At 38.7% G+C, this 24,618-nt stretch overlaps 1 protein-coding gene across 10 annotated transcripts in view; it reads left to right on the forward strand.

Annotated features, from left to right (window-relative positions):
- Positions 1-24,618, forward strand: part of LOC132155112 (receptor-type tyrosine-protein phosphatase F-like) — a 279,321-nt gene that overhangs the window by 212,458 nt on the left and 42,245 nt on the right. For 6 of the 10 annotated variants that reach the window (XM_059563911.1, XM_059563917.1, XM_059563913.1 and 3 more), the window contains 7 exons: positions 2,428-2,621; positions 9,227-9,253; positions 18,098-18,215; positions 19,032-19,610; positions 20,859-20,956; positions 22,486-22,742; positions 24,264-24,345. In XM_059563911.1, the coding sequence (XP_059419894.1) occupies positions 2,428-2,621; positions 9,227-9,253; positions 18,098-18,215; positions 19,032-19,610; positions 20,859-20,956; positions 22,486-22,742; positions 24,264-24,345 (1,355 nt within the window). The remainder of the gene's footprint in view (positions 1-2,427; positions 2,622-9,226; positions 9,254-18,097; positions 18,216-19,031; positions 19,611-20,858; positions 20,957-22,485; positions 22,743-24,263; positions 24,346-24,618) is intronic. The other 4 variants (XM_059563914.1, XM_059563919.1, XM_059563916.1 and 1 more) reach the window with 1 other exon arrangement.

Consider the following 24,618-nt stretch of genomic DNA (forward strand, 5'->3'; position numbering starts at 1 on the left):
ACCCAGGAACTAAGGACTTTGGGCTGGTACTCTGTGTGTTTCCACCACAGGAACCAGGAACTAAATAAAGTTCCGGGTAAAATATTGCGTCTCAGAAAGTCCCTGCTCATGAGGTAGTACTTTTTCAAAGTTCCAGAACTTTCAGGGGCGGGACTTGGGCGCTAAACATGCTGATTGGTTGAGTTCACGCAGCATTGTGATTTCAACCACCATTTATTCGGATCATTTTCAAAATATTACTGTTATTGTGTCATGAAATGTAATTTTAAAAGTATTTCAGGCAAGAATGTAGTTGTTTAAAACTCAAATCTGTGGTTTATTTATAAAGACAGCACCTATTTAAAAATGTGTTTCGGCAATTTCGGAGACAGTCATCTCCACGCGATCTGCGAGAGCTCAGTCCTCATGTGTCTGCCGAGAGCAGTCTCACCTCGGCTAGACCTTCTGATGTGTGCCGCTGGCTCTGATGTCTCTTTAGTGGTTTAACATAAAATATAATTCGTTTATCAAGTACGCTGCTGTTTGCCGAATTACTGGATTTGCGTCATCGCGGACATCACTCTCCTGAGTCGAATGCGCAAAGTCTGAACTACCGAGAATGCAAGTCCAAAATCAGCGTACTTTGTATTGAGACACGCACGCAGACCTATGTCACCAGACTATTTGCCTAATCTTCCCAGTACTTTAGACCGCGGTGGAAACGCAGAAAGCAATGGGTCTGGGAGGAAAAAAAGTTCCTGGTACAATTGTTCCGGGTAATTTTGGTGGAAACGCGGCAATAGTATAAATGACACATGGGTCTACATGAAAATATTTTTGGGTCCTTAACCTCAAGAAACTTCAAAACCCCCTGACCTAGACATGCAGTCACAGACATCAGACCTCAACGAAGTTACTCACTCTTACTCACTTTCTGTCCTTCCTTAGTTGTGCTACAGCCAATTATGTGTGTGTTTGCACAAGTTTCATAGCCAGAATGTAACACGTGTTACTTCAGGCAATCGTTGAGTGCTTTTATAAGGTTTCTAGAAGTGCAGGCTAAGGAGAGACACTTATTACTAAATAGGAGTTAAGTATAAGACCAGATGTGCTCACTGCATGGTCTTTTGACAGCAACATTTGCTTTGTCTCTAAATAATGGATTTGCTCTGCTCCACGTAGCCTCCCCAAGCACCCTCCTTTCTCACAGGCCATATTTTGCCCCTCACCCCTTCCTTTGCGCTCAAGAAGTGGAGTTACACTGGTCAAAAGGTTTTTCTTTTTTTTTTTTGAAAGAAGCTTATTAGGTTCACATAGGCTTCATTAATATTTCATTAATATTATGAAGTATTATTAAAATTTAAAATAGTTGTTTTCTATTTTATTACATTTTAAAATGCAATTAATTCCTGTTACAGGTGTAGCTGAATTTTCTGCAGCTATTATTCCAGTCTTCAGTGTCGCATGATCTTTCAGAAATCATTTGAATATGCAGATCAGTTATTATCAAATTATTATGGATGCTCAGTTCCAAACGTTATATTGTTTAATATTTCTGTAGAAAATATTTTCTGGATTATTTGATAAATATAAATTTCAGCATTTTTTTTAAGTAGAAATTTGTTGTAACTTTATTTATTTATTTATTTATTTATGTTACTTACCCCCAAGCTTTTGAATGGTAATATATCATGCTTTCCACAAAATGAAGCAGCAAATTTTTTTTGAATGGCTGCTGAAAATGTAAAATAAATAAATTACATTTTAAATATATTCAAATAGAAAACAGTTTTTTTAAATTTTAATAATATTTCACAATATTACTTTTTCATCAAATAAATGCAGCCTTGCAGTGCATAAGTCACACACAAAAAACCTCATAATTATTTCAAACTTTTGACCAGTAGTGAATCTTAGTCCACTAGCTTCTTCATTCATTCATCTGTTTCCCTTTCTTTCTCTCTTTCTATTTCAAATCATTCTTCATTCCTCTTAATTTCCTCCTCTCATGTCTTACACCACCTTTAGGGCTTTTTGTCTATACCTTAGTCTCATCAGCATCCCTAGAAATAGTGTCATGAGTTTCTCCCCCTCTGGTCAGCTTTTTTCACAATATTCCTATGAGGCCACAATCAGTAAATTCACTCATCTGAAGCATATCAGCTGAGCAGTGTTTCAGCACATCCTCATCAGTCTTTAAGCAGTTCTTATTTTTAGCAGATTTTTTGCACCGTCTTCTGCATCCTTGAATTATTGTGAACAGTTTTCTTACTAAAGCCACATTAGCTTTTCTCCCAGCATGATAAATGTTCTTTAACCAACAAATATTGTTAAAGAAATACCTCTCCTTAGCCAAAACACAACTCTTTAGCACATATTGGGGTGTTTTATCTCAGGCTACCCTAAAATCCTCCATCCTGAAGTTTAAATCTAATTGCTCCATTTTAGTGCCTGGGGCTCCACCTCGGAAAGTCGAAGTAGAGGCTGTGAACTCCACAGCTATTCGTGTGACATGGAAGCCACCTCTTTCTGGGAAGCAGCACGGCCAGATCCGGGGATACCAGGTCATATACTCCCGCCTGGAGAACGGGGAGCCACGTAGCCAGCCAAATATAATGGATGTCGCTCTGCCAGAAGCACAGGTACTACCTGCAAATTCTTTATTGTAGTACTTGACTGTTTGTACAGTGAGCTGGATGCCATTGTTATGGGTCAGCTGGGCTCAGTTCCAAACCCTAGTGAGCTTCCTCGCTGTCTTAAGTAGGCGACTACCTTCTAAGGCAGCATCCTGACTGAAATCGGACCTCATAATTGACTTATTGAAAAGCTTTGCATGGGTCCCACAAACACTGCTCCTCATATAAATCACTCAAGAGACTCAACTAAACCTCACAGCTGATTAGAATGGAGTTTGGTGTTAGCATTCTGCTATTCTATTAATCCAATGCAATAAGAAAGTAAGCATGCCTATAATATACAATATTAAGTATAACACAAAAATATTGGGTGAAATATTTTTACTTAATTCATTTAAATGATTTCAAAAAGATATATATATATTTCATGACTCCACACTGTTTGTCATAGTGCATCCTGCTTTGGTTTTGTTGTTGTTTTAGTATTATTTACATACTATTATTGTATTTATTAATATTATGAATTACCTTATGTTTTATTATGTGTTTCAGTTTTCATTTTAATAAAAAAATTTAGTTTGTATTTTGTCAACAAAAAAATATTTTTTTTTTTCAGATGTTTTTAAATTACTAAAAACTATTTTTTTTAAACCTTTTTTATACACTGCGTTGTTTTTGGCAGCATGATTGTCTGTCTATTTTAAACAGCTGTTGGGTTGGTTGGCATGTCTATAAAGCCTGATAATGCTGTCTTGGTAGGCAAATCTGGGTTTGGACCTAAATCTTATGCATTTTCAGGATACATGTCTATACGTCTACATGAACACTTTTTCTGAGTCTTCATTGTTATCTAAACTGTTAAATATTTCATGCACACACTGTTGGTGGCCTTTCAAGAATTCAGCTCTTTGTAAATCCTAACATTAATACATATGCACTGCCTTGTTACGTTTTTTTTTTTTTTTCATTTCACTCATGATGCGTTAATATAAGGAGATTTAAAACTGAAGAAACATGGGTGCACTGAGATGGAATAAAGATAGTAATCCTTTGGAGGGATTTAGATATCCATGACTTTCTCAAAGTAGATGCTTTTTGGGAATAGAGAGAATTAGATTGGGGGCATTTAAATGTTTCTGCTCTTGAATTGTTAGCTGAGAATTAACTTGTGTAGACATGCGTTTGCTGCACTTTCCCTGCCTCAAACAAGAGTTTCTCATTTACCTTTGTAAGCATTTTCCCTCACTGAGCTAGACGTTTAAAAAAGAAAAAAAAAAAAAAACACCTGTAACAAGAGACATTTATGAGCATGACAGGGGTTTTCTGGTACATCAAGAAGATTATTTCTCATTTGCATAAGTGCATACCCAACTGAAGGTGTGCATGAAAAATACAAATGTATTACTTTACACGTCAGTGCTCAATCCACCTTCTAGAATCAAGAAGTTTTCTTTTCTGCCATTAATTCCAGCCAATTTTATTAGGGATGCATATACTGGTACCATATTGGTTATTGCGATCACTCTTTAGATTGATGGACAGACATAATATTTGATTACATACAATGATGACTCTAAATGATACTGTATATTCTATAAAATCCCCTGCTCTGAGCTTGAAGTGGTCTTTGTGACCTTAGCTACTCTGGTTTTTGGTGCAGTTGATGTTTTGTCTGTTCAGTGCCTCTAGTCCACAACACCTCCACTAGTCATAACTTGTGAACTTTGTTTAATGTCACAAGGTCAGCCGTTCGAAATGTTTTTGACAGCACACAAGACACATTTGTGGTGGGTTTTCTTTTTTTTCTTTTTTTTCATCTACATTTCCATCGGTAACAAATAAACAAAACAGACAGGTTTTGTTTACGGTATCTGTCAGGTGAACTGCTGTCGACCTCTTTGCTCTCACAACCCAAGAGCACCTGCACTTGCCTCTCCTTTTTTGGCAAACAACATTCCCTTCATACGTCATGACATCTGAAGCGTTGTTGAGTCCCTTACCACGAACTGTGATGGTTTGTCCCAGGACGTGACTCATTCGCTGTCATTGTCATTAAAAAAAAAAAAAACATGAAAAGACTTGCTGAGACACATTTGTAAATATCAGGTTCCTCAGACACAATGATCCATACAGGCCTGTTTATTTTTTACCTTTTGTCTCTATTTTCTCTCAGACGTTGAAGATGTATCATAAGACTCTGGTTACATTTACGTCTACATCTTTCTTCATTCTTTGGTTCTTACTCAGAAGAGAGAAAAAAAGGAATATGTTGGTGCTTTGCTTTCTGGGATGTAATTGGCCAGGGAGAGCTAGTGAAGAAAGGAGAAAACATGTCGGAGAAGTGATGAAAATCCATTGTGTGTTGTGTAACACTATTGGTTTGGCAGGGTGGTTGTAGACTTGCTTTGATAAATGGCTTGTAGTGCTTTTTGTCTTGACAAAAAGATCCAGATTTCTCAAGACATCCACTTTTGTTCTTCTCCGGGTTGCCAGTTGTTAATTTTTAATATGTACTGTTTCTCTACCACTTTCAGAGACTCTCTGGCTCTAAGAGCAGGGGCTTCTGCATGGATGGGCTCCTTAAACATCTCCGAGGAGAGCAGAAGCATGTGTACAGTTTTTTTTTTTATTTGCTTTTAGTATGCATTACTGAACCAATCCAAAGGCTAATAGCTAAGCTACAAGTTAACATTAACACTTGAGTTACAAACTGACTAGCTACTTACACAACAACACCACTCATTTGTCTTGTTTCATTTGTTTGCATTCATTAATTTAACTTGTTTTCATTTTATTATTGATGATAATCATGCATCTCCCTCAATTATCCCAACAGTAATAGTTTTTAAATAATCCTTTTTTTTTGTTGTTGCCATTTATTTTTATTACATAAGCTACTGCTGTTAAGTATAACTCTTAAACTCGCAAAGAAAAAATATAGGTTCTCCCATATTGTGACGTACAACCAAGTAAAAATGTTTTTTTTTATTTATTTTTTTTATTAGATCTAGGGCAGGGACTTGGTTCTACACATTGGTTGTTGATTGAATGGAGGCAATGCAATCTAAGTGCGAGCTTGTAGTCGATTGTTAGGTTGGGTTTAAGTGGACTTAATGATTGGCGAAGTCCAGCAAACGCCACCAGAGATAAGTTGTTTCACCGGAAGATCGAGTATGATATTTTGATTAAAAATTACAAGGTCAAAAACATATCTAAAAAAAAAATTCAGTCTACATGGTTTTATAAAGGGTTTAATAATAGCCTGCCTAAGATATAAGATTTTCATTAAAGGTAGTGTGCACTGATATACCATGCACAATTAGAACAATGTATTAAATGATGTATTAAAAACAGTAAATACTTATAATATTGATGTCACTTTAAATTTAAATGTGTAATGAGACATTGTCACAATTTGAACCCATCATTTGTCTCACTCAGAGCAACATGTGAAGTTTCTCTCACATCTGGCTCCTTGGCCTCAGCTGAAAATCCAGGAAACCAGCGAGCACTTGTTTGTCCGTGGGTGGGATAAACACATTTTCTTTTTAAAAAAGGCTAGGCTGGGAACCAACACACTACCCTCATTCAGAATCTAAATTTAACTGAGAAATTGAGTTAATTGATCAATTCCAGTGTTCCACGAGAGCCGGCCAAGTGGCCATTGGAAAAGCCTGTCAACATTTCCATGAAGAAAATCTCCAATAAATCGGCATGAGAGTCCACTACAATTACAGCTGTCACTCTTCTGTGCTGTCTGATTAGGACCTTGTTGCATTATTTGTGGGTGTAGGATGGAAGAGGGAACGAGCAAATGACAGACGTACATAGTGAGAGATCGGAGCTGTGGGTGGTATGGCTTTTAGTACTCAACGACAAGAGCTGGGACCCCAAACATAGATGATTCGAACACAACACTGAATACATAAACTACAACCATCCTGCCAGTAGGTCGGGGTATCTAAAGCTTCTTTGTGTGGACCAGTGTCCTAATTCAGCTCCAACTTGCCTGGAAGAGTCCAGTATGCCTAAAGATCTTGATTAGTTTGTTCAGAGATTTTTAATTGGGGTTGTGAAATAGCACCAACTCTTGAGGGAATCACTCTGTCCTCAGTGGCCCCAGTGCCAGATGAAGGAGAGAGAGGAGAGCCCTTTATTTCCCCTGATTAGTAACAGCACCATCTTTCCCTTTCATCTCTTGTTCTCCAACAGCCTCTATCTGACAAACACTCACTTCCATTACTATTTTAATATCCTGTCTGAAAATTGCAGCATTTGGCTTTAGCTAAAGATTCCTATCAGTTCTGACCTGTTTTTTTTCCCGCTCTCTAAAGCCTTTTAATAAGCTAGGCTAATTTATTCATCTTGCATTCAAAGAGAATGATTCTGAGGAGATAATTTTGTGACAGCAAAGGCCGGTATGTTTTACAAAGTCTAAAGTGTCATGTGGAAAACAACAACCCATTAAGAAAGCAGATAAGATGAAAAAAAGTCTCTAATTTTAAAGAGATTGTTTGTATAACTGCATGTTTCTTGTGTTGGTGCTGCGGTGGGTTCTGTTGAAGATTTAGTGTAGATCTGCCTAAAAGACCGGTGGTGGCTTTGGATTCCGTTGTGTATGTGCTAAGTCCATGTTCATGTTCACGCTGCAGCAATGTGTGGATTAATAGGAGAGTTATAAGCAGTGGATTAGAAGGAGTCCATTTGAGATGAAGTGAACGCAGTGAAATAGCGATGACTAAATGATTGAAGTACAACTTAAGTGCAGGCCTGAAAGGGTTAGAAGCGCTCTCCGGCCCATTATATCTGATCAATGTTTCAGCCTCTACGCTTTCCCCTCAACTTATCAGCATGTCTTCAACTCTTCGCAGTGAAAGGTAATGACGGGCGTTTGGGCCTCCAGGCAGCCGTGCCCTGGATAAAATCATAGTTACTGGACTTTTAGGAGAGCATGCTCTGGGCAAAGCTTATGGTTTCTCTTGTGCTGTCAGGGGCTTATAAAACTGTCCTTGAGGCTCCCACCTCTGAGTAGCTGACAGGTTAGCAAAGCACCACACATGCCAGGCATTATCGTATAGGATCGGCTGCATGAGGTCTGTGTGTGTGAAGCAGTGAGTTAGAGAAACAGACTGAAATATTGGCACCCATCTAGTCTGCTAATAGTACTGTTATGCAATATACACACAGATCTACATCAACTCCATCATGAGAATCAATTATAGGATATGGATGAATGTTTGCAGAATGATCTAATATAGAAAATTACAGTGTGGGGTCCACAGACTGATATTGTGATGTGCTTCACTGCACTTTGCAGATTCTCGGTTAGAAAAGAGCAATTTCCTCTTTCTTCCCGAATAGGAATATCAACTGCGGTTGAGTTGGCTCCATGCTGGATTCTCGGTCCAGGGGAGATTTGATGCATATGTGAGCATTTTTTGTTGGGTTAGATAAAAAGCAGTGGTTGTAGGTGCTCAGTGTCAGTAAAGTTTGATGTCACCAAGCTGGCAATATGATGGGGGTAATGGGATTTCATGCTCTACACCACCATGAAATTTGCACCAAGAAATAGGCTTTAGGTCCCGATGAGTTTCACTTACAGTTACAAAAAAAAGATTTAGAATATAAATAAAAACATTTTAGAAATGTTGGTTGTCTTGTCAGAATTCAACAACACCACAATGCCAGTGATACTAGTGTTCGCCAGCAGGGGCAAAAAATAAAAATATAAAATAAACAAATCTGTAAATGTAATTGTTTGTTTTTGTGCAAATGTGTCAATGTGGTAAAATTAGCCATGTAAAATATTACAAATCTGGTAAATATTGATAAGATAATTTTTGTGTTACGGCCAAGAACTTGCAAATATCAAATCTCAATCCTAATTTGACTAAATAAATTAAAAACAATTAGAAATTAAAACTACTCATTTTAAATGTGAATTTAGGCATCACAACATTATAATGTAATATATATAGATTAAATGTAAAATAGATTAAATGAGCGGCACAATTGAATATACAATATCAGTCCATACTGAGAAATTAGTACCAGCCAATAACTGATATGGTACCGATATTTTGTGCATCCTTTTATAAAACTGTTACAAATTAATTCTGTTAAAAATCATAAATTATACGCATGTAACAAGGCAGTGCATCTGTGATAAATGTTTTGCATTGTACAATATTTATGAATGTCTTTTGGAGTTCACTTATAAGGTTTATTATGAATGCAGCCCAGGTAAGTATTTTGCATTGGAGTGTTTACAACCACGCTGAGACTAAAACGTTCCTGCACCAGGTGTACTGTAAGTGGTGCAATAGTTGTCATTTATTTCTCCCACAGAGCGACGGAATGAAGCACCTTGCCTTTGTTAGCAGTATCCCGCTGCTCCTTTAACCTGACATTGTGCAGCACTGTGTTGAATGTAAAAAATTGTCATCTCTCCTCCTCCACCCTTCTACTCTGTCTCTATAGCATGTCACTGTTAACGCTAGGTGTTCATCTGTAGATGAGAGAAAAAAAAGGTAGCAATGCTTTTTTTTCTCCCCAGTAGTGCCATCTCTGATTCATTTTCTACCTCTTATCTGTCATGTGTTTTCCATCAGTGGAAAATTGAAGAGTCCACGGAATATGTGAGTAACCCAAGTGTGAGCGGGTGGTTTGCGGCATTGGGCCTGTGGGATGCTCTGAGTTTGTGTGTTCATCTGTCGCTTTTTCTCCTCTCGCTTGGCTTTTCTTCATTTGAAACTAACATTTCTCCTTAGTTTTTTCCTTTAGGAGGGATTAACAGTTTGATTGAACCCCTTCTGTGTGCTTAATATAAATTGGACCAAGCAGCTTGTTGAAAAAGGGGAAGTGGGGTAAAAATACACTTAGCATGAAAACTGATTTTTTTTTTTACTGTCTCACACACACAAAGAAAGACCGGAATAAATTGCAGCATTTTCAGAATTACTGAAGGTCACCCACTAATGCACTGTATTTACTAATGGTAATGATGCGGCATGCTCTAAAGGTCTGGCCCCTGAAAGCACATTTTACTGACAGTGTAATGACTGCACTAATGACTTCTGGCATAGCTAGTACCCATTATTCACTCACACGCACACACAATCACATGCACAGTTACCAAAAATATGGAACAGACCATCACTACTAGAGCACTACTGTTGGAAATTTTATGAAAAGTCAGCAAGTTTAACATTATCTGAATGATAAAACCTCACTCATACTAAGATGAGAAATGCTATACATGCACAGATGAGAATACTTGACTAGAGAACCGGAGACATGGCATAGGCTGAAAATAAAATAAAAATCCAAGTGTTCCCAGTGTTGAGTATTCTGATAACCATGCGTCATTTAATCTGATTTTATGACTTTTATTTCTGTTACGTTATACACTTTGTAAGGACTTACATTTACCTGGTCATTATTGGAAAATACACACATTTTTCAAATGTACTATTTTATTCATTTAACTACATTATTCCATTTATTACACCTTAATTTGAGTTATGCGAGTACAAATCTTTTGTCAGAAACAAAGGCCAATTATACAGTTTATCATTATATACTATAATATTTTACTGCAAAATGTCTGGCCAATCAGATGTATTCCAGAAATTATGCAATAAACCACATTAGCTACACAAAAATAATATTCACTGCATTTCAGTAGTCACCACAAGTGGGTGACTATTTTTCAATTAGAATTAAATACATTTCAGTTTTTTCCCCTCTTAATTTTCTTTTTTTTTTTTTTTTTTTTTTTGAGCACATGGGAGCATGGAAGGGGATATTAACGGAAAAGTTACAATCTGCTTGACTGATTGACTGAAGGGGTTGGGAAAGAAAACCGTTGAATGATGTTACCTGCTTTCAGCAGAGGGATGGGCTCAGGGTTAAATGTGCTGTGAGTGTTGAAAACCAGTGAAGCCTGGCTGGAAAGAGAAAGCTGCAGACAACAGCCGGCTTTCAACACTACAGCTCTTTGTGTATGTAGGTGTGAGTTATCCGTGAGCATGCCTTTGTGTGTGTGTGTGTGTGTGTGTGTGTGTGTGTGAGTTGTCCGAGAGCATGCCTTTGTGTGTGTGTGTGTGTGTGTGTGTGTGTTTGTGTGTGTGTTTCTTGTTCCAGAGTTTCCTTAAAAGATTCTTATAGTTGCGTGACAGCCCACTACAGTGCAGGCCCTGGCTTGCGTTGCGCTAGTAAATCCTCTTACTGCCCGGATTTGGAGCATTAAAAAAGAGCCAAAGAAATGGGCTCACTTCAGTTACCAGTGTCGTTTTCCTCCCAGTGAAGCCTGACCCCATTTCTCAGTCCAACCATCTCTTTGCCAGCAGACTGGCTGCGGTCTCTCTGGAGCCCTGCTGTTAGCGACCGCACCTGCTCTGCTGCCACCTGCCTGGAAAACATTCAGCGTGAGCCAATTGCTTGCCCGCCAAATCACTCTCTTTTCCTTCTCCCATGATCCAGGGTTGTCTGGCAGACTGTCAGCGAACTGGATTTCTGAAGTCTCAGATTCATACATTAAAATGAGGATTTACAAATAGACGTACCATGTATATATATAATAGGGGTGTAACGGTACGTGTATTCGTACCGGACCGTTTCGGTACAGGGCTTTCGGTACGGTGCACGTGTTTACCGAATGACCGAATGCATTATTTTGTTTTGTGGAGCATAGGTACATTTTCGTGTTTTCAAACGAACATATTAAGTGGTGGAAGTCTCCGCGTTCAGCGCAAATCCCACCCTGCAGCTGATTCTAAAGCCGGTGACACACTGGCTGCGTGGCGTGAGTGTGGCGTTTCTGCTGCGTGTCAGTTGCGTGACGGCTGCTTCGCGTTTTCTGTGTCTTTACACACCAGAATCGTGCCTGATGCGGCGCTGGCGCGCTGCTGCTGCTGTAGGTGACATAGAGGGAGACCGCCGACAGACCAGGATCTTGTCTTCATGACAACAATAATAATAATAATAATTCATTACATTTATATAGCGCTTTTCTAGGCACTCAAAGCGCTTTACATAGACAGGGGGTATCTCCTCATCCACCACTAGTGTGCATCATCCACCTGGATAATGCGACGGCAGCCATATTGCGCCAGAACGCCCACCACACACCAGCTTACTGGTGGAGAGGAGACAGAGTGATGAAGCCAATCAGCAGATATGGGGATTGTTAGGAGGCCATGATGGTCGGAGGCCAATGGGCGAATTTAGCCAGGATGCCGAGGTCACACCTCTACTCTTTTCGAAAGACATCCTGGGATTTTTACTGACCACAGAAAGTCAGAACCTCGGTTTAACGTCTCACCCGAAGGACGGTGCTTGTTGACAGTATAGTGTCCCCATCACTACACTGGGGCGCTAGGACCCACACAGACCACAGGGTGAGCACCCCCTGCTGGCCTCACTAGCACCTCTTCCAGCAGCAACCAGGAGGTCTCCCATCCAGGTACTGACCAGGCTCAGCCCTGCTTAGCTTCAGTGGGAAACCGGTCTTGGGCTCCAGGGTGATATGGCTGCCGGCAATATCTATACTTCATGTTGAGCATAAATATAAATCCTACTGATAAAGGACACCGTAAACAGTATTGACGGCAAAATAGACTATGTTTGACAGGTGCAATATGCCAGTGTGTCACTGGCCTAAGGTTTTCAAAAGGCATCACGCGAGTGTGAACATCACTACAACTAGGAAAAAAACGATTGTAATTCAAACGCAGCTCCTGTCGGCATTTAAACAGACCTTTGCTCTTAATTCCGATCCAGCCAACGTAATAACGAAATCTGAGCAGGTCTAAAAACTGAAACGGTTGATGCTGCACTTTAAACTTTGGAAAAGTTATATATATATTTTTAAATATGAGCAGGCCTACAAGCTGGGATTGGTAATGCTGCACTGTAAGCATAGTTATTTATTTATATTTTTCATTATATTTTATTATATGATATTGGTTTGAGACTGAGAGTATTTTATTTAGTGAAGAACTTTGCAGCAGTATTTTATTTCTTATTATTTTTTTATTTTATATATACTTTATTAAAAGAAAAGTGTAAACAAATTGTTAAAAAAAGTAATAAACAACCTGCAGTTTAATGTTTGCATTTCTTTCCCTTACTGCACCGAAAATGAACCGAACCGTGACTTTAAAACCGAGGTACGTACCGAACCGTGATATATATATATATATATATATACATACAGGTCCTTCTCAAAAAATTAGCATATTGTGATAAAGTTCATTATTTTCCATAATGTAATGATAAAAATGTAACTTTCATATATTTTATAACTTTCAATACTTGGTCGGGAATCCTTTTGCAGAAATGACTGCTTCAATGCGGCGTGGCATGGAGGCAATCAGCCTGTGGCACTGCTGAGGTGTTATGGAGGCCCAGGATGCTTCGATAGCGGCCTTAAGCTCATCCAGAGTGTTGGGTCTTGCGTCTCTCAACTTTCTCTTCACAATATCCCACAGATTCTCTATGGGGTTCAGGTCAGGAGAGTTGGCAGGCCAATTGAGCACAGTAACACCATGGTCAGTAAACCATTTACCTGTGGGTCTGGAACTGTGAGCAGGTGCCAGGTCGTGCTGAAAAACGAAATCTTCATCTCCATAAAGCTTTTCAGCAGATGGAAGCATGAAGTGCTCCAAAATCTCCTGATAACTAGCTGCATTGACCCTGCCCTTGATAAAACACAGTGGACCAACACCAGCAGCTGACATGGCACCCCAGACCATCACTGACTGTGGGTACTTGACACTGGACTTCAGGCATTTTGGCATTTCCTTCTCCCCAGTCTTCCTTCAGACTCTGGCACCTTGATTTCCGAATGACATGCAAAATTTGCTTTCATCGGAAAAAAGTACTTTGGACCACTGAGCAACAGTCCAGTGCTGCTTCTCTGTAGCCCAAAGTGGCTTGACCTGGGGAATGCGGCACCTGTAGCCCATTTCCTGCACACGCCTGTGCACGGTGGCTCTGGATGTTTCTACTCCAGACTCAGTCCACTGCTTCCGCAGGTCCCCCAAGGTCTGGAATCGGTCCTTCTCCACAATCTTCCTCAGGGTCCGGTCATCTCTTCTCGTTGTTCAGCGTTTTTTGCCACACTTTTTCCTTCCCACAGACTTCCCACTGAGGTGCCTTGATACAGCACTCTGGGAACAGCCTATTCGTTCAGAAATTTCTTTCTGTGTCTTACCCTCTTGCTTGAGGGTGTCAATGATGGCCTTCTGGACAGCAGTCAGGTTGGCAGTCTTACCCATGATTGCGTTTTTGAGTAATGAACCAGGCTGGGAGTTTTTAAAAGCCTCAGGAATCTTTTGCAGGTGTTTAGAGTTAATTAGTTGATTCAGATGATTAGGTTAATAGCTCGTTTAGAGAACCTTTTCATGATATGCTAATTTTTTGAGATAGGAATTTTGGGTTTTCATGAGCTGTATGCCAAAATTATCAGTATTAAAACAATAAAAGACCTGAAATATTTCAGTTGGTGTGCAATGAATCTAAACTATATGAAAGTTTAATTTTTATCATTACATTATGGAAAATAATGAACTTTATCACAATATGCTAATCTTTTGAGAAGGACCTGTATTTATATACAACCCGAAATCTGGAAAAGTTGGGACGTTTTTTTAAATTTTAATAAAATGAAAACTAAAGGAATTTCAAATCACATGAGCCAATATTTTATTCACAATAGAACATAGATAACGTAGCAAATGTTTAAACTGAGAAATTTTACACTTTTATCCACTTAATTAGCTCATTTAAAATTTAATGTCTGCTACAGGTCTCAAAAAAGTTGGCACGGGGGCAACAAATGGCTAAAAAAGCAAGCAGTTTTGAAAAGATTCAGCTGGGAGAACATCTAGTGATTAATTAAGTTAATTGATATCAGGTCTGTAACATGATTAGCTATAAAAGCTTTGTTTTAGAGAAGCAGAGTCTCTCAGAAGTAAAGATGGGCAGAGGCTCTCCAATCTGTGAAAGACTGCGTAAAAAAATTGTGGAAAACTTTAAAAACAATGTTCCTCAACGTCAAATTGCAAAGGCTTTGCAAATCTCATCATCTACACTGCATAACATCATCAAAAGATTCAGAGAAACTGGAGAAATCTCTGTGCGTAAGGGACAAGGCCGGAGACCTTTATTGGATGCCCGTGGTCTTCGGGCTCTCAGACGACACTGCATCACTCATCGGCATGATTGTGTCAATGACATTACTAAATGGGCCCAGGAATACTTTCAGAAACCACTGTCGGTAAACACAATCCGCCGTGCCATCAGCAGATGCCAACTAAAGCTCTATCATGCAAAAAGGAAGCCATATGTGAACATGGTCCAGAAGCGCCGTCGTGTCCTGTGGGCCAAGGCTCATTTAAAATGGACTATTTCAAAGTGGAATAGTGTTTTATGGTCAGACGAGTCCAAATTTGACATTCTTGTTAGAAATCACGGACGCCGTGTCCTCCGGGCTAAAGAGGAGGGAGACCCTCCAGCATGTTATCAGCGTTCAGTTCAAAAGCCAGCATCTCTGATGGTATGGGGGTGCATAAGTGCATACGGTATGGGCAGCTTGCATGTTTTGGAAGGCTCTGTGAATGCTGAAAGGTATATAAAGGTTTTAATCTATATAAGGCAAGAATGGGACCAAATTCCAACAGCAAAACTCCAGCAACTCATAGCCTCAATGCCCAGACGTCTTCAAACTGTTTTGAAAAGAAAAGGAGATGCTACACCATGGTAAACATGCCCCGTCCCAACTATTTTGAGACCTGTAGCAGAAATCAAAATTGAAATGAGCTCATTTTGTGCATAAAATTGTAAACTTTCTCAGTTTAAACATTTGCTATGTTATCTATGTTCTATTGTGAATAAAATATTGACTCATGTGATTTGAAAGTCTTTTAGTTTTCATTTTATTAAAATTTAAAAAAACGTCCCAACTTTTCCGGAATTCGGGTTGTACACCTTCGGTACATTTTTATTTCAGATTAGATTAGCTTGAACTGAAATGGATCACAGCACTCCTTTCATACTGTTGCAAAAGTTTTTTGACTTGCCCAGTACTCTTCAGGATCTTTTCTGTGCATTGCAGTGGTTTTTGCCCGCATCTACATTCACACTTCTCTGTTCAGTGGATAATTGGTCTGCACTTTGCAATCATTTATAATAGCACGATTTTGTCACACTTTTGTACTGAATATATCTCACATAGGCCGGCTAATAATATGACCATGTGAGACACAGATAAAACAATGGGACATTAGTTACATCACCATATTAAAGTAAATTTAACTGTAATAACTTCTAGCTATCTCTAGGCTTTGTAAAATGAACAGAAGTTAGCCAATATGCAGGTGCATCTAAAAAAAATTAATATCATGGAAAAGTTCTTTATTTTTTGGAATTTAATTAAAAAAAAGCAAACTTTCTTGTATTCTAGATTCATTGCACACAAACTGAAATGTTTTTTTTGTTTGTTTTAATTCTGATGGTTATGACTGCTTATGAAAATAAAAAAAATCAGTATCTCAAAAAATAAAATAGAATATTTTCTCAAATATCAATAATAAAAAAAAAGTCTTACAAAACATAAATGTTCAAGATCTCCAAAGCAGGTTTAATTATGCATTCAATACTTGGTTGGGGCTCATTCTGCATGAATTACTGCTTCAAGACGGCATGGCATAGAGGCAATCAGCCTGTGGCACTACTGAGGCGTTATTGAAGCCCAGGTTATTTTGATAACGGCCTTCAGCTTTTCCGTATTGTTTGTCAGATGTTACTTATCTTCCTTTTCACAATACACCATAAATTCTCTGTGAGGTATAGGTCAGGTGAGTTGGCTGGCCAATCAAGCACAGTAATATCATGGTCATCAAACCACTTGGAAGTGGTTTTGGCACTGTGGGCAGGTGCTAAAGTCCTGCTGGAAAATGAAATCAGCATCTCCATGAAGCTTGTCAGCAGATGGAAGCATAAAGTGCTACAAAATCTCCTGGTAGATGGCTGCATTGACTTTGGACTTGACAAAACACAATGGAGCAACACCAGCATACATCACGGCACCCCAAATCATCACAAACTGGACTTCAAGCAGCTTGGATTCTGTGCCTCTCCAGTCTTTCTCCAGACCTTGATTTCCAAATGAAATGCTAAATTTACTTTCTTCTGAAAAGAAGACTGAGGACCACTGAGCAACAGTCAAGTTCTTTTTCTCCTTACCCCAGGTGAAAGGCTTCTGACATTTTTTCTGATTCAGGAGTGGCTTGGTTCTAGGAATGAGACAGCTGTAACTCTTTTCCTGAAGACGTCTGAGTGTGGTGACTCTTGATGCGCTGACTCCGGCTTCAGTCCACTCCTTGTAAAGCTCTCCCAACTTCTTGAATCACTTTTCCTGACAATCTTTATTTTTTGTAATTTCATTTAAAAAATGTTAACTTTCTTATATTCTGGATTCACATCACATTCACATCACATTGACACACTTCCTTTCAGCACATCATGTGCAGGTAACACGCAAGTACACTAAGAAGAGATTACATGAGTAACTGTAGGCTTTACAGACATTATTCCTCTCAAGACATTTCTTCAGTCAAATTTGTTTTATATTCATAGAGCTTATTCATGTTGAAAGGTATTGAGTAACAGTGGATTAATGAAGAACCGTTTTAGTAGGTTCATTTTTATCATTGAATCAATTTAGCTCTGATGCATTTCTTTGTTTGGTACTTGTTTGTGACGATTTGAAAGTGAATTTGGACAAACTGTGAATGATTAGAGCAAATGTATCATTACTATAGACTTTATTTGGGAAAAGTCATGAAAGTATTGTGTTTTAACCCTAATGAAGACTGTGTGTGTGTGTGTGTGTGTGTGTGTGTGTGTTCATATAGGTGCTTGTGTGTGCTATGTTTGGCTTTTTTTCCTTTGGTTTGTAAGTTTGTTCAAATGCTCACACAAGTTATCTTTTGATGTCAACCAGATATGTCATTGTTCTTCTATACACCAGTTATTATTTACAGTAGTTTGCAAACTAATTTAACCAACACAAATCTTTGAAGGTTTAGAGGAACTAAAAAAAAAAAATCTATAATTGAAAATTAATTACTGACAGTTTTTCAGCTGGCTTATTAAAAAATAATTTGCTGTCACTAGTGTAAAGCATGAACATTGACACCCATGGGTGGGCAGCTTTGGTTCTTCTCTTTGTGGCTTGGAAGAGCTTCTATAGAGCTTTTCGAAGCCTTTCAAAATTCTTGTTTGAATGTGCAAGATGAAAGGAAAAATATGTAATATATATGGTTTTAAAAGGGGGGTTGGAAATGGTTAAGCATTGGGGGGGGGGGGGGTATTGGTGGGTTTATGATCAGTGTCTGCCAGTGGGGATGGCATGAGGGCGTCTCTAGATAAAGCTGTCTTGGCATCTTAGGGATCATGCTCTTTCTGTTTCACAGGAGGCTGTGATCACTGGACTTCACTCTGAAACATCTTACTCCATTACCGTGGCAGCATACACAACCAGGGGTGATGGGGCACGCAGCAAAGCCAAAGTCATCACCACCACCGGAGCAGGTAGAAACTCACTCTCTCCCTTCATTTGACTTAAGAATTCATTCTGTTTATTTTCCAATGCATGTTTCTGGTCTTTTTTTATTGATTCATTGACATTTTCACAACTGGTGGCACAAAATGCTATATTCTACTGAATGTCCTGATTTACCTACAAATACATCACATTACAGACGTAATTTTCAAATATGAATCAAGGTTTTCAGTGACAATTCATTGTCAATTGGCTGGTGACATTTAATCAAAAACAGCTTTTCCAAGACATTTCTTCACTGAAAGGATAAAATAGGTCGAAGGGTCTTCAACTTTTTATTATTATTAAACATTATAAATATAGATTTAAGGCCAGTATGAAAGAGCTTTTATGAGTCATTGTAGTTATACACCATTAAAAGTTTTTGGTAGATTTTGTGTATTGTAATATATCAATGTATTCCTGTGATGCAAAGCTGAATTTTCAGCAGCCATTACACCAGTCTTCAGTGTCAAATGATCCTTCAGAATCATTCTAATATGCTGATTTGCTGATCAAGCAACATTTCATATTATCAATGTGGAAAAATAGTTGCGCTTAACACTTATTATCAAGCAAATAATATTATTGTAGAAACCATAAAGTTTTTAATGGACTACTTGCCATTAATAGGTGGTCTGTAATGCCAGAATAAGAGGATATTTTAGACAGTTCATATCAAATAAAAGAGGAAACACTTTTAAGGCAGGTTATTTGATATCTAATGGTGGCATGTGGTGTTAGTGGTCGTGCAAATAACACTCTTTTTAACAATGCTTTTTCATATTCTCACTCTGCCCCCGCAGTGCCTGGGAAACCCACCATGATCATCAGCACCACTGTTGGCAACACGGCCCTCATCCAGTGGCAGCCTCCTAAGGACATGGTGGGTGACCTGACTGGCTACCGACTGCGGTACAAGCGTGTGGAGGACGAAAACTATGAAGTCCGTGAGTTTGCACGCAACGACGACCACCACACCGCCACAGAACTGCACAAGGGTGCCACCTACACCTTCCACCTGAGCGCCAGAAACCGTGCGGGAGCTGGAGAGGAGTATGTAAAAGAGATCAGCACACCAGAGGACTTGCCAAGTGGGTTTCCCCTCAACCTACGTGTCGTGGGCTTGACCACCTCCATCACCCGCCTTGCCTGGGACCCCCCGGCCCTCTCTGAGCGCAATGGCAGGATCACACAATATCTAGTGATGTACCGTGACATCAACAACATACAGAACGGCACCAATCGCACATCTGACACTCAGATGACCATCCAGGGGCTTCGGCCAGACACCACTTATGATATCCGTGTGCAAGCCTTCACCAGCAAGGGAGGGGGTCCCATAAGTCCTAGTATCCAGAGCAGGACCATGTCTACATCACCTGGTTTGTGTTTAGACTGCATGGCTTACGTTAAATCGCTTAAACAGATGCAGAAAATCCTTTTATCCCTCTGAGGTGTAATGTATTACTGTGTCAATCTCCAAATATAGTTGCAATGCACTGTAACATAATTATAATGCACCTTATACACTTTATTTAATGATGTAGTGTATAAGGTGCATGAAGGCCCTCATACTACACACCTATTCATGTTGCTTGAAAGATTGGGTCATGAAAATGATACCAGGACATGATAATCAATGTCTTAACACATTTGAAAGCCACTGTCCACTGTTGGTCACAAAGAAAATCACCAGATAACCAACAAGTGGTTGACATAACATAGCCATTTTGTCATGCTTACATTGTGATAATTGTGCATTATGAAAAAAATCCAATTATCTTCACATTGTGTGGTCTGTTTTTTAAGGCAAATGGAAAAATCCTGCCTTTGTTTTCTTTTTCTTTTTTTACTTTGTGAACATTAAACTTCTGAAAGTAACTGAACTGAAAGAACAGAACACTAAAAACTAAAGTTTTTTGATAATTAAAAAAAAGCTTAAAATATAAATATTAGATAGAATTTTTTTTTTTTATACATTTTGAAAAATTGTGAAATGTTGACTTGGCAACAACCTAAAATAAGCTGAAGTACTGTAATTACTAAAACAAAAACTTTATTAAAGTAAATAAAAATAAAAAAATCTTGAAAAAAGACGAACTATCTATACAATGAAAAAGAAAACTAAAATATACAAATAAAATAGATAATTCAAAATAACTAAAAAAAAACGTAAAAGTACTACAATAATATATAAATAATACTAAAATAAAACTAATACGTTTAAAAAAATACGTTTTAAGCTTCCTGTTGGAGGAGGATTATCACTATTTTATTATAGCACTATTTCTTCATATTTTTCTCAACAAATAAGCTGATTTTCCATTGTAAAGACCAGCTTTTATAGGAAGTATTCAGACAGGGGCTGAATTTCTTTATTAAAAATGATATAAGAACAAGATATTATAAGCACTTTATTGCAGTGTCAATAATTTCACTGAGATCAGTGTACAGTTCCTATATTTCAGAAGCTCTTTTTTGTTTTAAATGTTACCTTCAAGATAATTCAAACTGTATGCTCTCTCTCTCTCTCTCTCTCTCTCTCTCTCTCTCTCTCTCTCTCTCTCTCTCTCTCTCTCTCTCTCTCTCTCTCTCTCTCTATCCCTCTATCCCTGTTCTCTGTCCAATAGCATTTGCCACAAATTTTGGTGTCAAAGCTGTGATGAAAACCTCTGTCCTTCTAACCTGGGAGGTGCCAGAAAATTATAACTCCAAAGTGCCTTTTAAGGTAAGACCCCATTAACGAACATAGACAAAACATTTCTTGTATTAAAAGATATTCCCATACAGAATGATTACACTGTAACAGATGTGAATGTTAACCTTACCTATAAGGTTTTAAGTGCTGATTCTGTAAATGTGGTTTGGTAATTGCAAGTCACAGTATTGGTCAGTATGCAGAAAAATTGTGGAAAGTCTGTCAGAACGGTCTCTGGTCTACAGTGAACTTGACAGACAGTCTGTGTGGCATCTCTGCATGCCAGCAACTGGTGTAAAACCATAACGGTAATGTCCTGATGGACCAAGCCCAGAAAACAGCACACGGTTTCCATCGCTAAAAGCAGCTGTGTGGAGATAAAGTCTGTTTATGCAATCAAGTTATTTTGATTAACTAGGGCTGCCCTCAGCTAAGGATTTTTCTGGTTGACTAGTAGTCGTTCTTTTGAAGCATTAGTCAACTAATCGCACACGGTTAGTCAACTAGTCACAATCATTAGTCAATTAATCGCACAACTAATCGCACATTGATTAATAAACCATTTAAATCATTATAATGAGTAATGATTATGCAAAAGTAATGATTATGAATGTTTCAGGGAAAAACAGTAAGAAGACTGCATTAACATTTCAAAAATTTGATAAACTAGTGCATTCTTTGTTTTCGGATTAAGAGATGAAGTCGACGACACTGATTCCGCAGTAGTGGATGCATCTGTATTCATGTTTCATACGGATTACCGTATTTTTTAGACTATAAATCGCACTGAAGTATAAGTCGCATCAGTCCAAAAATACGTCATGACGAGGAAAAAAAACATATATAAGTCGCATTTATTTAGAACCAAGAACCAAGAGAAAACATTACCGTCCACAGCCGCGAGAGGGTGCTCTATGCTGCTCAGTGTAGGCTACAGGAGCACTTTTGAGCAGTATAGAGCGCCCTCTCACGGCTGTAGACGGTAATGGTTTCTCTTGGTTCATTTCTCTTGGTTCATGTCAAATTAATTTTGATAAATAAGTCGCACCTGACTATAGGTCGCAGGACCAGCCAAACTATGAAAAAAAGTGTGACTTATAGTCCGGAAAATACAGTACATAATATGAGATTTTGTTTTCCATTTGAATTGGTTCATTTGGAAGTATACAGTTCACTCTTTAGATATATTTTTAATGTCTGTAAAGCGAAGATATACACAGAGTTTCGTGTTCAAGCTCACAGGCCGAGACGGCAGAAAGCGGATCCTGTTGGGTTTCATTATTTTACAAAAGCCCGGTATTGTGAGTGCACACAAATAAACATAGCCTTTACAGATTTGAAATATGTATCACTCACATCTGTATATCCGAAAATGAGGGAGTATTTTGAGAGCAAGTGAGCAGTCTGCTGTTCAGCTTCCAAAAAGACTAATACAGTTTTGGCTGAACAGTACTCTTCTGGTCGACTAATGATTAGTTGACTATTAGGAGCAGTCCTAAATAAAAATTGGATTTAGTGAGCCATGCAACTGAGTGAAATTGAACCTCTCCCTCCTGTAGATCCTCTATAACCAGCAGAGTGTGGAAGTCAAGGGCAACCTTAAGAGGAAGCTGATCACGCGACTGCAGCCGGACACTAATTATTCCTTTGTGCTGATGAGCTGGGGAAACAGCGCTGGTGGCCTTCAGCAGCAGGTCTCTATTCGTACCGCACCTGACCTGTTCAAAACTAAACCTGTCCTATACACAGCAGACCAGACCAGCAATGGCAAACTCACAATCAACCTGCCCAAATTGCCCACCACATCTCCTGTCAGGTTAGTACTCTAGTAATCAGACAAATAAAATGGGTTAGGCTTTTAGTTAGTGAGAAAATAAGATGAAAGAAGATTGATTGATTAATTGCATGCAAAGAAAATGGGATATCTGTATAAACAGCATAAGTAATTCAGAAATAGCTTTTAGCAGAATTTGAATACAGTATGTGCATGAAGTTATCTTTTTTCAAATATTTTCATAATATAATTAGCTGATTTGATAAAGGTATCATCTTACTGTTGGGCACAACTCCTTCCCCTATATTTAAACCTCCTAAATCCATTTGGATACAGTGACACTGCCCAAAGTAATGCCTGCAGCCCAATGACGGCATGCTTTCCATTCTGCAGTGTAGCTCACACACCATTATCATGCAATTACCCCACCTCCCCCAACTAAATCTCAGACAGAATCTCCCCACCTCAGCAAGCAGCCATCCTGCCAACGCTGCAGATTCCAGCTGCTTTTAAACCCAAAGTAACGTCATCCTACTGTATTCAGCTTTACATTTGACCTTCTCCTGACAAGTGCCAGATTTTTCCAACCACCAGAAGGTCCTTGTCAGGCTCAAGGGACATCGGCATCTTTACTCTCTTTACGGTGCTCTTTACAGGAGCTCATGATGATGGGTGGAGGCCCTTTATTTATCTTACCACTTAAATGTGTCATCATAATTTATGCATGAAAAAGGATACTTATGTTTATTTGTAATTTTCAACACATAATTTTTAATGAATGAGGAGGTAATGGAAGAAAAGTGGAGATAGTTATTGTCCTTTGAGAGGAACATGTTGTTTGTGAGTCACGATTTTCCACAGCCAATTACATTCCCTATAAAGAAATGAACTAATTTGCGACTGAACCACAAGCTGGGAGATTTATTCTCTGATGTCTTGGCCTTTGACAAAATCAGAGCTGGTGCACTGTGGTCAAAAAAAAAAAAAGACGCTTGTTGCCAATCCCAGGAGGAGAACAGAGCTGTGCTCTAGAGTGCCTTTTTGATTGGTAAAAAGATTACCAGGGTGTTGAGGATGAGAAAGTCTTGGAGAAGATTGGCATTTGGAGTAGCGCTGATTGATGTGGGATTTCGTGTCAGATGCAACGCTTCGTTCTCCAGTAATGGCGGAGCTCTGAAGCACCGAGAGAGTTTTTCTTGGAGCTGATTTTGAAAATTCCTCTCGTATCAGGCACCAGCCAAATTAAAGCCTTGGCGCCAGTCTTTTTATAAGCAGCTGAATACCACTCTCCCAAAGTTATGTCCACCTGACAGTGTGCCATTCACTTGCTCTCTGAAAGATAGAGCTGATTATTTAAAACCAGTAGCGTTGAGATAATTAACTGGAGCAATTCATCAGTTTTTCTACACATTCACACACCTGGAATGGGCCGCTTTCAATTCCCAGCAGCTAAACTCTACAACCTTTTCTGGTATACAGTAAATAGTGACGCTGGTTCGAGCTGCTGTAGTGCAGTCGAGAGTACTAAAGGTACATTTGCTAATATTGTTGTTTTCTGTATAGGTGGTACTACATTGTGGTCATGCCGGGGTCAGTTACATCATCTCGTAAATTGGTAAATCCTGACGAGATGGAGCTGGATGAGGTGAGCCATTCCTGATTTTTTATTATTTTTTTACTATTAAAATAATTACCAGGGTAATGGAAAACCTGTAAATATCAGGAAATTGTAAAAATGTGATTTCTAGGCCTGTAAACCTTTTGAAAATAGTAATGTATTACTGTGATGGGAGAGCTGAATTGTCAGCAAACATTGCTCCAGTATTCAGTGTCACATGGTCATTCAGATATCATTCTAAAATGCTGAGTTATTGCTAAAGATATTCCAGTTTCCAGTTCAATATAAAAAATATATAAT

Source organism: Carassius carassius, chromosome 12 (assembly GCF_963082965.1).
Source record: "Carassius carassius chromosome 12, fCarCar2.1, whole genome shotgun sequence".
Classification (NCBI taxonomy): domain Eukaryota; kingdom Metazoa; phylum Chordata; class Actinopteri; order Cypriniformes; family Cyprinidae; genus Carassius; species Carassius carassius.